Source organism: Polypterus senegalus, chromosome 4 (assembly GCF_016835505.1).
Source record: "Polypterus senegalus isolate Bchr_013 chromosome 4, ASM1683550v1, whole genome shotgun sequence".
Classification (NCBI taxonomy): domain Eukaryota; kingdom Metazoa; phylum Chordata; class Cladistia; order Polypteriformes; family Polypteridae; genus Polypterus; species Polypterus senegalus.
Window position 1 is genome coordinate 91,756,641 of NC_053157.1, and position 13,816 is coordinate 91,770,456.

General features: G+C 37.1%; 1 protein-coding gene across 1 annotated transcript in view; it reads right to left on the reverse strand.

Annotated features, from left to right (window-relative positions):
• Window positions 1–13,816, reverse strand: part of LOC120527536 (protein WWC2-like) — a 293,278-nt gene that overhangs the window by 22,570 nt on the left and 256,892 nt on the right. The window contains exon 12 of the mRNA XM_039751046.1: window positions 11,590–11,713. Within this exon, the coding sequence (XP_039606980.1) occupies window positions 11,590–11,713 (124 nt within the window). The remainder of the gene's footprint in view (window positions 1–11,589; window positions 11,714–13,816) is intronic.

A 13,816-nucleotide genomic window follows, 5' to 3' on the forward strand; every position in this document is an offset into this window, starting at 1 on the left:
AGTCTATCTCAGTTTATGACTATCAGTGATCGAAGTACAAGAAGGTAATGCCAGCTGCAAGCAACCTGTGCATTATAGTGTGAGAAAACATGAGTAAGGGATGAAGTCAAAATTCTAGGAAGAAGAAGTGACTGTTTCTTCTGAAAAAAGAAAAAGATACATTTGTAAGAGTCAGATTTTTGTGATAGTAAATTACCACCTGACCTGTTGCCTATGATCAAAAGTGCTTTTTATGCTGTAACACACTATTCTTAAAATTCTTTTTTCATAAGTATGGCATTCAAAATACTTTATGCTGTTGTGAGTGATTTATGCTAAATATATAAAGAATAACCTGCCAGTGGATGAATTCAGTCAGACATCCTAAAAGAAACCCCCAAAAGTGTAAAGAATTACACTCATCCTGAACTATCAAAAGGGAATCACCTCTTATTTTTCTCACTGTATAACTGCCTTTCTGAATTGACTCTTTTATTCCGATTCCTTCAAGTTATAGATTATGTGGTCAATACTTCCTCATGGCCAATATCCATCCACCTTCTAAACCTACTTCATCTTGAGCAGAGTCTTGGGAAAGCTGGTGCTTATTCCAGAAGGTATAGGAACCATCCCTGGACCAGTCCATTGCAGGTTGAACACACAAACAGTCCAGTTTAGCATGACCAATCCATCTAATCTGTATGTTTTTGGATTGTGAGAAGAGATTGGAGCACCCAAAGTAAACCCACGCAGGTACAGAGAAAACATGCAAACTCCATACAGGAATGAACCAGGATGTGAGCCCCAATTTCCTTACTGGAAGCAGCACTGTCACTGTGCTGCCATGCTTATCTCCATGGCTGATACAGAACTACAAAATACTCTGATGACTGAGATATTGAAGAAACAAAAAAGTGACAGAGGCCTGGGAACTAGAATGTACTTTTATCTTTCAGTGAGTTACTCAAAACCTGTGGGTTAATAATAACAATGCAAACAAATCACATATTAAAACAAATTTAAAAAACACATATTGTAAGGTGTTGCAGGAACAGGTGTCAGAGAACGGGGCATAACACGCCCTATAAGGAATGGGTATGCTGGCATCCCATTAGGCATCACAATAGAAACATTACCTTGGCCAGGAGGCCACCTTAAAGAAAGAATGGGGGAGCGGAATTAATATATACTCATCTAAATGACTAGATGGCAGCATCCCGGGGACAGGTACACCCATGGACAACCATAGGATATGCTGGGGGTTACAGTGCTGTATAGCTGCCATGCGGGGGTCACCTGGGGGTGCTATTTTGGACCATCCCCCATGGTCTTTGGGACTTTCAACTGACCCGGCAGTGCTTCCTTTGGGTTATGCCCTTACACCGGAAGTACTCCCAGGTCCAAGATAAAAGGTAGATCCAGGCCAGTTGGGGTCATGAGGAAGGAGGACAACGCTTGCCTAGTGGGGTACAGTAGAGGAAAAGAAGAGTTAAAGAGGTACTATGTACATTGGAGGGCTTTTGTGGAGATCATTGTATTAAAAAAAAAAAGTTGTTACAGTGCTACAGCAGAGAGGCTAACATAATTTATGATGGCTTTTTTGAATTGCTAATTAAAAAATTCTAAAAGTATTAGATAGATAGATAGATAGATAGATAGATAGATAGATAGATAGATAGATAGATAGATAGATAGATAGATAGATAGATAGATAGATAGATATAAACAACCAAGTATGGTTCTTTAGTAGAACTTCAATTCTTCCCCAGGTAAAACAGCTGAAAAAGTCTTCACCATTGCAGGAGAACCCCTGCTGTTGACCTGTTTATTGTATTTACAAAGCTATTTTCATGTCTGGGCCCAGCATATATTAACAATGCTTTTAATAAACCTCCTCCTGCTTGATTAAATAGGATCTAAAGGCAAGTGTGCATAAAAAAGAAATCTGAATGCCACCCGCTAAGAATCTGCACATTACAAGCTGGGATCATCAGCAGTTTTTGTGTTAATATGCATTTCTGAAAAACGACAACACTTAATTATCTACTAGAGGGTAGGCTTGATTTGGTAGATTAATACATGCTACTCATTGGGGACAGCTGAAGGATGCTGCGATTCAGTGTGTGAAGAGTCAGAGCCTTGGACTGCATTAACTACTGACATAAGGTTGCAGAGCACTGACCAGCAAAATGTAACACATATGATAATTAAATTTCTACCAAACTGTGCTCATAAAACAGAATAAAGGGTTTTCTTCTCTACATTTGTTAAGTATTTCAGCTTCCCAATTAGTATACATGCAATGGCATTTTTCAGTTCATCTCAAAGCTTAGCAATAAACCATATATCAGACAATTACTGAGTAACATTTCATTTGACAGGTAAGGATTCATAATTATGATGCATCAGCATGGCTGAAAACAGATGCCAATAAATGTGCACTATTGATTCTTTTACTGAGCTAAGAAAATGTTAAATCTCTCAGCTCTTTTTATTATTCTCACAAAGGCATCAAAAGAGGCAACCAAATGCAGACTGTAGAGATGCAAAAGTATTTTACCCTTTAAGTCCTAAACATAAGGTCTGATGTTACTGTATCAGTGTTGATAATTTTTGGGTTTTATACTTATAACTTAACCTGAGCCCCTTGATTGATTATTGATTAATCCACAAAGTGAATATATTCCTACTTCAATTAATCACACTGCTAAGATCAATACACCAAAAGCAAAGATAAGGCAGTAACTGCTATATATATTTAAGATTGTGATAAACATGTTTGGAAGGAAATGGTAATATTTTAAGAGGTTAAACATGCAAAGCAATGTTGTAAAGAATTTGTTGATTGTAAAGCATCTTTTGGGCATCAAGTGGCACAGTAGGTAGAACTGTCACTTCAAAGCAATTGGATACTGGTTTGAATCCCAGCTGGGGTGTTTTCTGTGTGGAGATTACTTTTCCTCACTTTATTTAATTCGGTTTACTCCTGGTACTGCGAGGTCTCTTTTCAAAGCCCATAAAAATAATGTAAGGTCAACTGGCAATGCTTTACTGCTCTACTGTTTTATTCAAGGCTGAATTCTACCTTTACTGCTTTAACGTCATATGACATACCATACAAACAGCGACCAGGCTGGGAATCAAATCAAGAAGCCAAAGTATATACCCAAAATATTTAAAACCAGTACAAGCTGACAGAATATGAGGAAACATCTTATTTGCCATTCAGCATTTACTAGTATTGGCAAAATAAACAATTTTTAGCACACATTGAGAATATAGAAACCACGGGTTAGCCACAGTATCTAGAGACTTGTATATATATATATTGTGAAGGACAGCATATATTGTGAAGGACAGCCGGGTCCCAGGCCCGGCAGGGATTCCCCTGCTGCTTATGTTCTGGGGGAGCCACCATGGGCAGTCCAGTACCTCCCCCGGGACGCTTGGTGGCAGCCTCCATGGCTGATGGTGATTCCCCAACCACCCACAGGGCTCCATGGGAGATGGAGTCCTCCACAGCCTGGTTGGGGGCTCGGATGGCTGCTAGGGGGAGCTGCATGGACTCAGCAGCCTGGCTGGACGAATCTTCAGCCCCACCCGGACATGCAATTAGGACCAGGTGGTCAAGCACCTGGAACACTTCCGGGTGGGTTATAAAAAGGGCCAGCCACCACCACTTGAGGAGCCAGGGTCGGGAGGAGGAGGACTACGCTTGTGGAGGAGTGGTGGTAGAGGAAGAAGAGTGTGTTGTGCTTTAGTGTTTGTGCTTTGGGACTGTGTATTGCCTGTGGGTCACGGGGAAGACGTGCGCCCACGGGTGAAGAAAGAAATAAAGTCCTTGTGTTTTTATACGTGCCTCTGTGTCTTTCTGTGTCGGGTCAGGTGCCTATATAGCGCCTTTGTTACTATATATATATATATCATATATATCACTTGTATATATCTTCAAATGTTTATTTACTTTATAAATATTAAGAGTGTCTCCTTCACTGTTTCTATAATTTGATATACTGTATAGAGCAACTATAAAGTTTAGAAAAGTTTTACTTTTGTTAGATTGCATTGGTTTTCTTCTTAGGTTTCTCTGGAAGGTTTGGGGAAGCAGCACTGTGTGCTCCTAGAGAGCAGTAGGTGCGGAAGAGACCACAGATCAGGGAACTCATGTATAAACGGTGAGTACGCACAAAAATGATGCGTAAGAATGTTTCCATGTTCAAATCGAGATGTATAAAACCTACACTTGGCGTAAAGCCATGCACATTTCAATGGTAGCGCATACCCTGTCAAACGCAAGTTCTGCACTCGGTTTTGCAGACTGGTGGCACCCAGTGTTAAAGCAGTGCTACTGTTCCTGTGTGGTTACTCTTTCTTTTTCAGATCCACATCCCTGACGCAGCTTTATAAATACACTGAAATTAACCACATATTGTTTATTAGTTTAATTCATCTGATTGTAATTAATCTGTAACAATATACTGGTCCACAGAATGGTCAAACTATTCTAAATACAATAGCTGCTTTAGCGTTGTTACTCTCACTGCACCTTCTTCTTCTTCTTTCAGCTGCTCCCGTTAGGGGTTGCCACAGTGAATCATCTTTTTCCATATTACTCTCACTGCACCACTCGGAGTATTTATATCACTGTATCTGAGTGTGACTCACAGCTATACAGCAGCTGATCGGAAAGAGAATTATCGGTATACAGCATCAAGCAAACGCTGCCTCAGCCATGCTGTCTACTGAACTACTACAATAAAGTATTTCATCGAAGGTCGCACATGGCGCAGCAAGCATCTTGCGTGAGACATGAACAATCACTGCGCAACAGTGTTCCCATGTTTAATAACATTACTTAACTCCTATCATCATGATTTGTTTTTGGTTATTCAGAAAGCTGTAATATCACGAATGTAATGGATTCTGTGTCCTGTCAGAGGAAGAGAAATCCCGGAAGCACGTAGTGATTCACACACATAGAGCACAAAAAGATTAAATACAAAACAAAGCATTTAACATGCTACTTTAGTTACGATGGGATATGAGAAACTAGTAAATTAAACAATTTTAAGATGAAGTTTATGATGTTCTTTCTACTTTAATGACAAAATAAACTACGTGATTAAAGTGGAAATTTCGAGATTAAAGTTGACATTTTGTGCTTTTTTCCTACTGTGTGCCTTTTTTTTCTTCTCTCTGTACCCTAATAAGCTTTCATATGACACTCAGACAGTGGGCTACGACTTGCCTTTTCACGGCGACTTTGATATCTGACAACTTCTTTTTTGGCTTTTGCCATTGCCTTTTCACTGAAAATTGAGCTTAAGGGCTATTTATACTGATTTGCATATGCAAAGAGGCATAATTCTGGGAGGAGTTGGGGTGGGGCAGTAGGCGCATGCACGTGCGTTACTTTTCATGCTGATTGGGATTTATGTAGCGGAAGAATGCGGAAGCTGGCGAACGCACACATTTATGCATTTGGATTTTTCTGTGCGTACGCACATTCCCACTTTGTGCTTATGCCATGTTATAGTGTGAGTTCTACCCACAGCGTTATACATGAGGCCCCAGGTGTCTCAGGTTATAGAGTGTGTTGTCTCTATTTTGGTAGAGTTTGGGCAACAAGCAGCTGATTGATTGTATTATATAGACACCCAAGTTTAAACTTTAAACTGGTAAAATAGTGGTAGGTAAAAATAAAAACTTCAATTCCCTACATAATTCTTGGATTTTGTGTCAGTTGGTGGCTAATAATGCTTTTATGTGTTTCCATGAGGTTCCTCTGAGGATATGGCTTCCTCCAGCAGTTTAAAGACATGTAGTTATTTTGACTGTAATATGTCAATTGCTTTGGTATAGTTCAACGTAGTTAAGTGTGTAATGGCCTAATATCTCATCAAGGGTTGATTTGTAAACATCTGATGCTGCTAGGGTTGATGATCTAATTGTGCATGACCTTCCAAAATGACTTAAAAAAGGGCATTGCCACTCTGATAGGAATCTGACTCTGCTCTGCTTAAACTGTGTGCAAGAAAGAATCATTCTCTGTACTGGGCACTAGTCTACTGCACACACACACAAGCACACAAACACACACACATTTCCTGATATTGGAGTAAACATAACATGCATGTTGGAGGATATGGGAGCAGCTGTGTATTGAAAACCAAATGTAGCATATTCTGACTCCCGACACAGTGGAACTCAACCAGTATTTGAACCCAGACTCCTAGAACTATGAGACATCAATGTCAACCTCTGAGCTACAATACAGCCCTCAATTACATACATTCATAAAACTTTAATTAAAAACAGACAATTCAGAAAGTCTAAAATAAGAGATTGCTGTGTTACAAATTGCATCTGATATGGTGGAATGAAAACCCTTTGCAGCTGCAAATGTTTCTCTCCTAAATGAGTGTTCTAGTCTTTATATGATCCTGGGGAGCAGTGCTCATTTCTTTTAAATTACAATCAATTAAGCATTCCTGCTACATGCATAATATCCATAAAAAACCTTTTCTACTTTTTTGTATAATTGAACTAATTACACTGTCATTTGCAGCTGACATGGGATTAGATCATGTATATGAAACATATTTAATTTCATAAAATTCTGCTAATGAAAGGTTTGGTAAATATTTTAGCAAAGTAAATTAGTATGTACAAGTCTGACAATAACAGCACTTTCTGTATGTTACAAGGCAAATAACAAAATAGATATGATTAGCAGACAATTTAAATATTACTCTTGATTACACATTTGCCTAAAACAGCAGCTTTAAAGTCCTCAATGCCTGTGTATCAGGAAATGTCCTCCAGATTATGTTATACAGAACTGAATTTGGTGATCACCTGGATAAATCCTAATTTCAGCCACTAGTCTTTTGTCTTACATTTTTGATAAATAATCCTATCATCCTTTGTGACTAGTTTTGGACACATACTTGGTATAGTATAGTATATATGGTATAGTTCCAGAGGGGACTGGGCAGTCTAATGGTCTTAAATCCCTACAGATTGTATTTTTTTTCTCCAGCTGTCTGGAGTTTTTTTTTTGTTTTTTCTGTCCACCCTGGCCACCTTACTCTTATTCTATGTTAATTAATGTTGACTTATTTAATTTTCTTATTGTGTCTTTTATTTTTCTGTTCTTCATTATGTAAAGCATTTTAGCTACTTTTTGTTTGAAAATGTAAATAAATAAATGTTGTTTGTTGTTGTAGTCTGACATTTTCATCTCTCTTGCAAAACATCACTGGACACTGGGCCCTGCCTCAGTTCTATTTTTCTGCATAGAATGCTAACAGGTTATAATCAGTTCAGAATTTTGCCACCATAGTTACAGCTAAAGAAATACTTTTACCTACACTACTTCTTGTGCGCCTTGTTTACACTGTTTTTCTTTCAGATAGTGAATCATTTTTAAATGTCTGATAATGACTCATGTTGCTGTCTGATCCACACTGCTGAATACTTACTTGTGTATTCCGTGTGCACTATATAATCTTCCTGATATAGCAGAGTTTTTCTGATGGTGGCTTGATTACTATTTGAAAACATCTTATGTAACTTTTATCAAACATTCATTCAATTGTTCGGCTCTAATATAAAATTTTTGCCCTTGTTCTTAAGTCTGTTTGTGTCCCTCGACCTGTCTTGATATCCAATCCAGATAAAGTTATTTCTAACTTTGTAACGTCTGTTTCTTCATTTATAAGTTTCAGTAGTTTATGACATTCACTATGTTGGCAAATACACCAACTTACTACACACTAACTTAAACTATTAGTTGTGAAAGCTCTACCCTAAATGTTTCAACATATTCCATCTTAATAATTTGTTTCTATCATTTTTGTCAGCTCCCTCTTTTCATAATCTTATATCTTAACATTATGATTTCTTATTTTTTTTGATACATGTTGAAATTTTGCAGGTATACTTCCAACACTCTCTTAATTTCTGTCAGTGCCAATTTCTTGGTTTTATTTGTATTTACTGTTTTTTATTTTATTTCCTAAATACTCAATACTGGTCATTGGTCCAGTTTGTATGATTAAAAACTTTCAAGTGGAGGATGCTGATAATGGAGGTGTATAAAATAAAAAATGATTGACTGATATGCATCTAACAAAAGTAACAAATCCTTATATATAATTTGATAGTATCCGCATGTATGGTGTTCACATCAATACCCCGTATGTATGGTGTGATTCAATACAAGTTAGAACCATGCAATGGGACTCTGCCTCTGTAGTTAGAACATAATGTGGCAAACGCGGACGCAGTATTACATGATTGGCTAAGAATGTTCGAATGCTACAGTAACCCCGCTGGATGGCCAAATATAGTAAGTCAGTGTTGGTTCGACGCTCAAGCTCCCATAGAACAGAGTCTGAAATGTGGTACAGAAAGTAGAGCTGTAGATGAGGATCTGAGTGAGCGAGCGGGGTGTCAGTTTGGAAGAGATCAGTAAGGTAGGAGGAGCTTTAAATGTTAAAAGCAGTATTTTGTATTGTATTCTGTAGTTAACAGGGAGCCATGGAAGCTGACAGAAAATCGGTGTAATATGTTCAGTGGATTTAGAACAGCAGATTATCCTGGCAGCAGAATTTTGAAGAAGTTGTAAACGATGGATAAGTTTTTGTGGGATGCCAGATAGAATAACATTACAGTGATCTATATGTGAGGTGACTCGGGCATTAATCAATACTTCAGTACTGTGTTGCGTAAGAACAGGACGAAGTCTAGAAATGTTTCGGAGATGGAAGAAGGCAGTCCATGAAATGTTACTTATATGGGAGGAATTATTTAATAATAATAATAATATTATTATTAGTATTAGTAATATTATTTAATAATTGCCTTTATTAGTGTATAAATGGATATCAATAATTACATTTAAATGATTCGCAAAAATCTGTTGTATGTAAACGATACTGTTTTAAACGTTATTGTTTTTTCATCAGAAAACCCAGTTTCCACGTCTACCTGTTTTAGTTTAAATGGCACTTTTACCACTCGTAATAGGGCGGATGCGCTGACGTATCGTGTTGACTGGGCAACACAGTGAATGCGCCGTCTATCTATATTTGTCTATGATTTGTTCGTTTTCCGACGTAGTGTAAATAAAGTAAATTCATCTCACTGTGGTGCGTATTCCGTACGTAATACCATGTAACACATAATTCTCCTGCTTTATGCGAATATACCCATGCCACCGAAAAAAAGATGTGCAATTCCACGGTCCACTTCAGATGCCAGAGAAAAGTATATTTCAAGGGCGTCTCAAACACCACAGCAGCCACAATCCAAAGTAGAGGAACTTGCAATAAAATGTGAATCAGAAAACTGTTTGTTCTATTTCTATGTTGTTTCTTTCATTTGGGAATTTCACCAGTTATAGATTCCCGGGCAACGCCGGATACTCCTGCTAGTTATTAATATGTATATTGTCTGACTGCATTTATTTTAATATAGACAGTAATCTATATGATCTCATTTTCCACTTGTAAATTCTTCTATATCTAGCATATGAATAAATATTATAATGGGATGTAATGGAATACTCTACACAAAAATTATATTTTTATATGTTACTCACCCCAAACAGTTTGTAGTGATAGATGAGAAAAAATAGTTATTTTTTAATGCAGAATAAGGGAAAAAAATACTATAATAGACACTAATGGTGACACATGCTGCACAAAGGTAAGAAATGAATTAAACATCCATGGAAAATGGAAAAAATCCTTGCATTACCTGCCTTTCGTCCTCATTCATCGGGTAAGAGGCCTGTTTTCAATCTGAAAGCACAGAATTATGAACTATGTCTTTCCCAGAAGTAGCTGGTACTATTTTAGCAAAATATGCATGCTTTTTGGATGTTTTGATCATGCACCTGGATAAAAGACATGAGGATTATGCAACACAGCGACACAAGTAACATGAGAATTTTTTCTTTTTCATGGACGTTTTTCACATCAATTGCTGTTGTGCAGCAAGGGTCGCCATTACGGTCTATAATATCACATTTTTTTTTTCTGGTTCTGCATGAAAACATGAAACTAAAATGTCTTTTAATCTATTTCTATATCCGTTTTGGGTGGGATATTCCTGTAAATTGTGAATTTGATTTTTCTTCTGATTTACACATTGTAGGCAATTATTTGACCATGTGCAGCATCAGATACTGCTGCAGACACACATACCATCTTTTCTTCCAGTATACATCTCTGTCTCTGTGAGTGATTTTATGCATGTTTGCTACATATAATCATGAATGGGTTACGTGATCCCAGTTAAATTTTCCATTTCTACTATAGTTATAAAATGATAGAATCCTATTGATTTAAAAAAGTTTCATATAAAAGCTGTGAAAATTTAAAACTTCTGCAAATTTTTCCAAAGCATTTTGCCTAATTTACTATTTGCTGTGTGATATCAGTTTATTTTTGCCAAAGAAAAACTTTTTGACACTGTGACTTGATTTTTTGGAAGAAACATTTTAAATGAAAGTAGCAATTAATAAAAATAATTATGCCATTTTAAGCTTTTGTTTTGAGATAATGCATTATTTTTGAACAATACAAGAAACAATCAAAATCACCACTGAGAAAACCTGACATGTTCACTAGGCAATACCCCATCTACTTTCACTCTGCTATACTTAATGGATTTTCACATTGCTTCTATCAGTTATGCGTAGAGGCTGCTTTTCTTATTTATAAGTTTGCTGTCAATAAGGGTGATCAGAATATGCATGGTCCCTGGGAAGCTTATGTTTTTAATATAATTGTGCTCAGAATTTTTCTAATTCTGTGTCCTTGCTATAATTGACCATATGAGATTTTATAGTGCTCTAACCTCTGAACATAGAATCACAAAAGTGCTTTCTTTACAAACTCTTTGTTTTCTAACCATTCATAATCTGAGGAAAATACTGAGTAAAACATCTTTCCAAAACCTTGCTTTAGGCAAGGAAAACAGCTTTTTAGAAAAAAAAAAACACAATTTAAACAGGTTCTAGTTTTTTTTTTTTCCCATGGACAGAATATAGTGAAATTCCCACTTGCAGAAATCAGTAAGAAAGCAAAATGAACTTAACACTTATTGAAATGCTTCCAACAATGTTGTGAGAATGGAATACTCCAAGGCATTCCCAATGTTAAAAAAGGGTAAATTACTTAGCATTATCACATTATTTTAATGGCTGATGAAGAAGGCATTTGTGCTCTCTGTTTAGTTTTTGACAAGATATTTCATAAAATATACTCAGAGGTAAGCTTTCTTACTTTCTGCTGAGCACCTGGAGCAAATACTGTATTTTATACAAGAAAAATAGTGTTTTACTTAAATCTTTCATAGCTCCAATTAAAACTATGATCAGTCCTGTTTTGCAAATCAAGACAAACAAAAATTAATTTTAGAAAAAAAAAAACCCAGGCATGTGTCTCAAAAAATTCAAGCACTGCTTTTTAAGTCCTTGCAGATAGGATCTCTACTGATTGTCTGTCTGGGATGTCAGGAGCCCCGGTAAATTGTAAGTGCAATGCAATGGTAAATACCACCCTGCAAAAGCATTCCTCAACAACACAGCATACCTACCTTTTGAGAGATGCTTCATATACCCCACTGTCTCCTGCCACAGACTCATCAGATACTGCTGCAGACACACATACCACCTTTTCTTCCAGTAGATGACCTGATTCTGTTCCCTGTATATCAACATCTGCAGAGAGAAAATGAAATTAAAATTTAACTTCTTAGGTGTTACAAAACATTGCATTGATAACTTTCTTGGGGTAATGTAGGAAGGTAATAAAGTGGTGTAATGAATGCTTTATGTATTCTATCAGCAAAACTAGTTTATCTTATTGGGATAACCAATAAGTAATAAAATATTGCTATATAACTTACTATCCAGTAATAATTAATAACACAGTCCATTATTTCCTAAGCAAGAATTCTGTTAACTGCATTAAGTAGCAGAATTAAACCAAAATGACAATAGCTTAAGGAGATGAAGAATTGTCTGTTCTTGCAAACATCCAACCTTTCACTTTCGAAATTTTAATTTCAATGCATAATGTCAGGGAACCTGGGCCTGTTCCAGAAGTATCTAGTACTAGACAGTACAACAACTCTGGATAACACAATTTTAATCACAGATTTAATTAATTACCTGTTTCTATGAATGTTCTGTTAATTTTTTTTTATTTCTAAGTAATTACACAGAATGGGGGCACTTGTAGATACGCACTCAGACATCTGAATGAGCCACTCCTGTTTAGGATGATTGTTTTTTACATCTGTCTCTACTCAGTTTTAAATGTCAATTTTAAAACAATCAATTTACAAACATCCAATGAAGTAAACTTGTCACAAAAAGACAATAATGAAATAAAGATGAACATGAATAAAAAGTCTGAGCACCCAGTGCTCTAAAAGCTCTAACAATAAGGCTAATTAGACATTATGGTGAGTTACCAAATGAATGAAACCAGGACAGCATTTGAAAATACCCACTTGAGAACATTTGCTAATCCTTTATAGTTTTAGTTCAAGTCAACAGAAGTGTTATCTCTAGCATTTCAGGAAAAGTAGAAGATATATCTGACTGCAGGCTATCATGCAAAAAATATAAATGAGCACAAAGTAGAATTATAACCTTATATGTAATAATAATAATACTAATAATAAATAATAATAATACATTATATTTATAGAGTGCCTTTCCTGTGCTCAAAACATTTAAAAAATATTGAAAAGGGTACAACAAAATGGAAGCACAGATAAAGGAGTAAAATAAATAAGACAAACTGGAAGCTAACATCCACAGCAAACACAAAAAAGATGCATACATAAAAACCATCATTATGGGTTTTCACAAAAAAAACAAGAATACAAGTATACACTCTGATAACACAATACTATAATACACCTAGTTCTAGATACAGTAACATCATAAGGAATTTTTGAGAGGGACTGAGCTTAGGACGTGGGGAAGAATGGAAGTGTATAGTAAATGCATTCTTAAACAGTTAAATGCAGTAACTGTGGGGAGGTCACTTCAAAGTGTGGGTAAGGTTGAACGGAAGGCACTATTACCAGTGAAATACAGATTAACTGAAGATACAACATGCTTGCCAGCATCAGTGGACTAGAGTGAGCAGACGTAACTATAGGAATGCAGAAGTCTACTGATATACTGATATTGTTTAACCAGTTAAAGCTTTATAGGTTAGCAACAAGGTTTTGAACACAGTTCTGCAAGACGTCAGATCCAAGACCCTGACTGTGAGTGAAGCAAATCCTTGCTGGTTCTTCAATAACTTTAATATGCCTAACAAATAAATTCAGCTATCAGGTCGTGATAAGGATATACTATGTAATTCTTCTTACTAAGGTTTCCTGGCACTGTGTTCACTTAGAAAACACAGGGATATGTCTAGTGCAGTGGTGGCGAACCTATGGCACGCGTGCCAAAGGGGGCACTCAGAGCCCTCTCAGTGGGCACGCGCGCCGTCGCCCGAGCACAGAGTTCGTTACTATAAATCCAGAAGAATGCGGGGCCGGGCTGCTCCCCTCACCGCTCCCCTCTTCACGCGCGTCGGAGGACTTTTCTCACATCACCGCCCCTCTGCCCAGCAGCCCAATGGGAGCGCTTCCTCCCTCTCCTGTCTGGGATAAGGCGGGCGGCACACATGCTGCTTGAGGGTGCGGCACGGACTGCAGCCTTTTGAGTCTGTGATTCCCGTGGTGGGGCTGGAGGGGATGTGGTATAGCGGGTCCACAGCTCAAAATTGAAAAGGCCAGTTTTAACAGATAATTG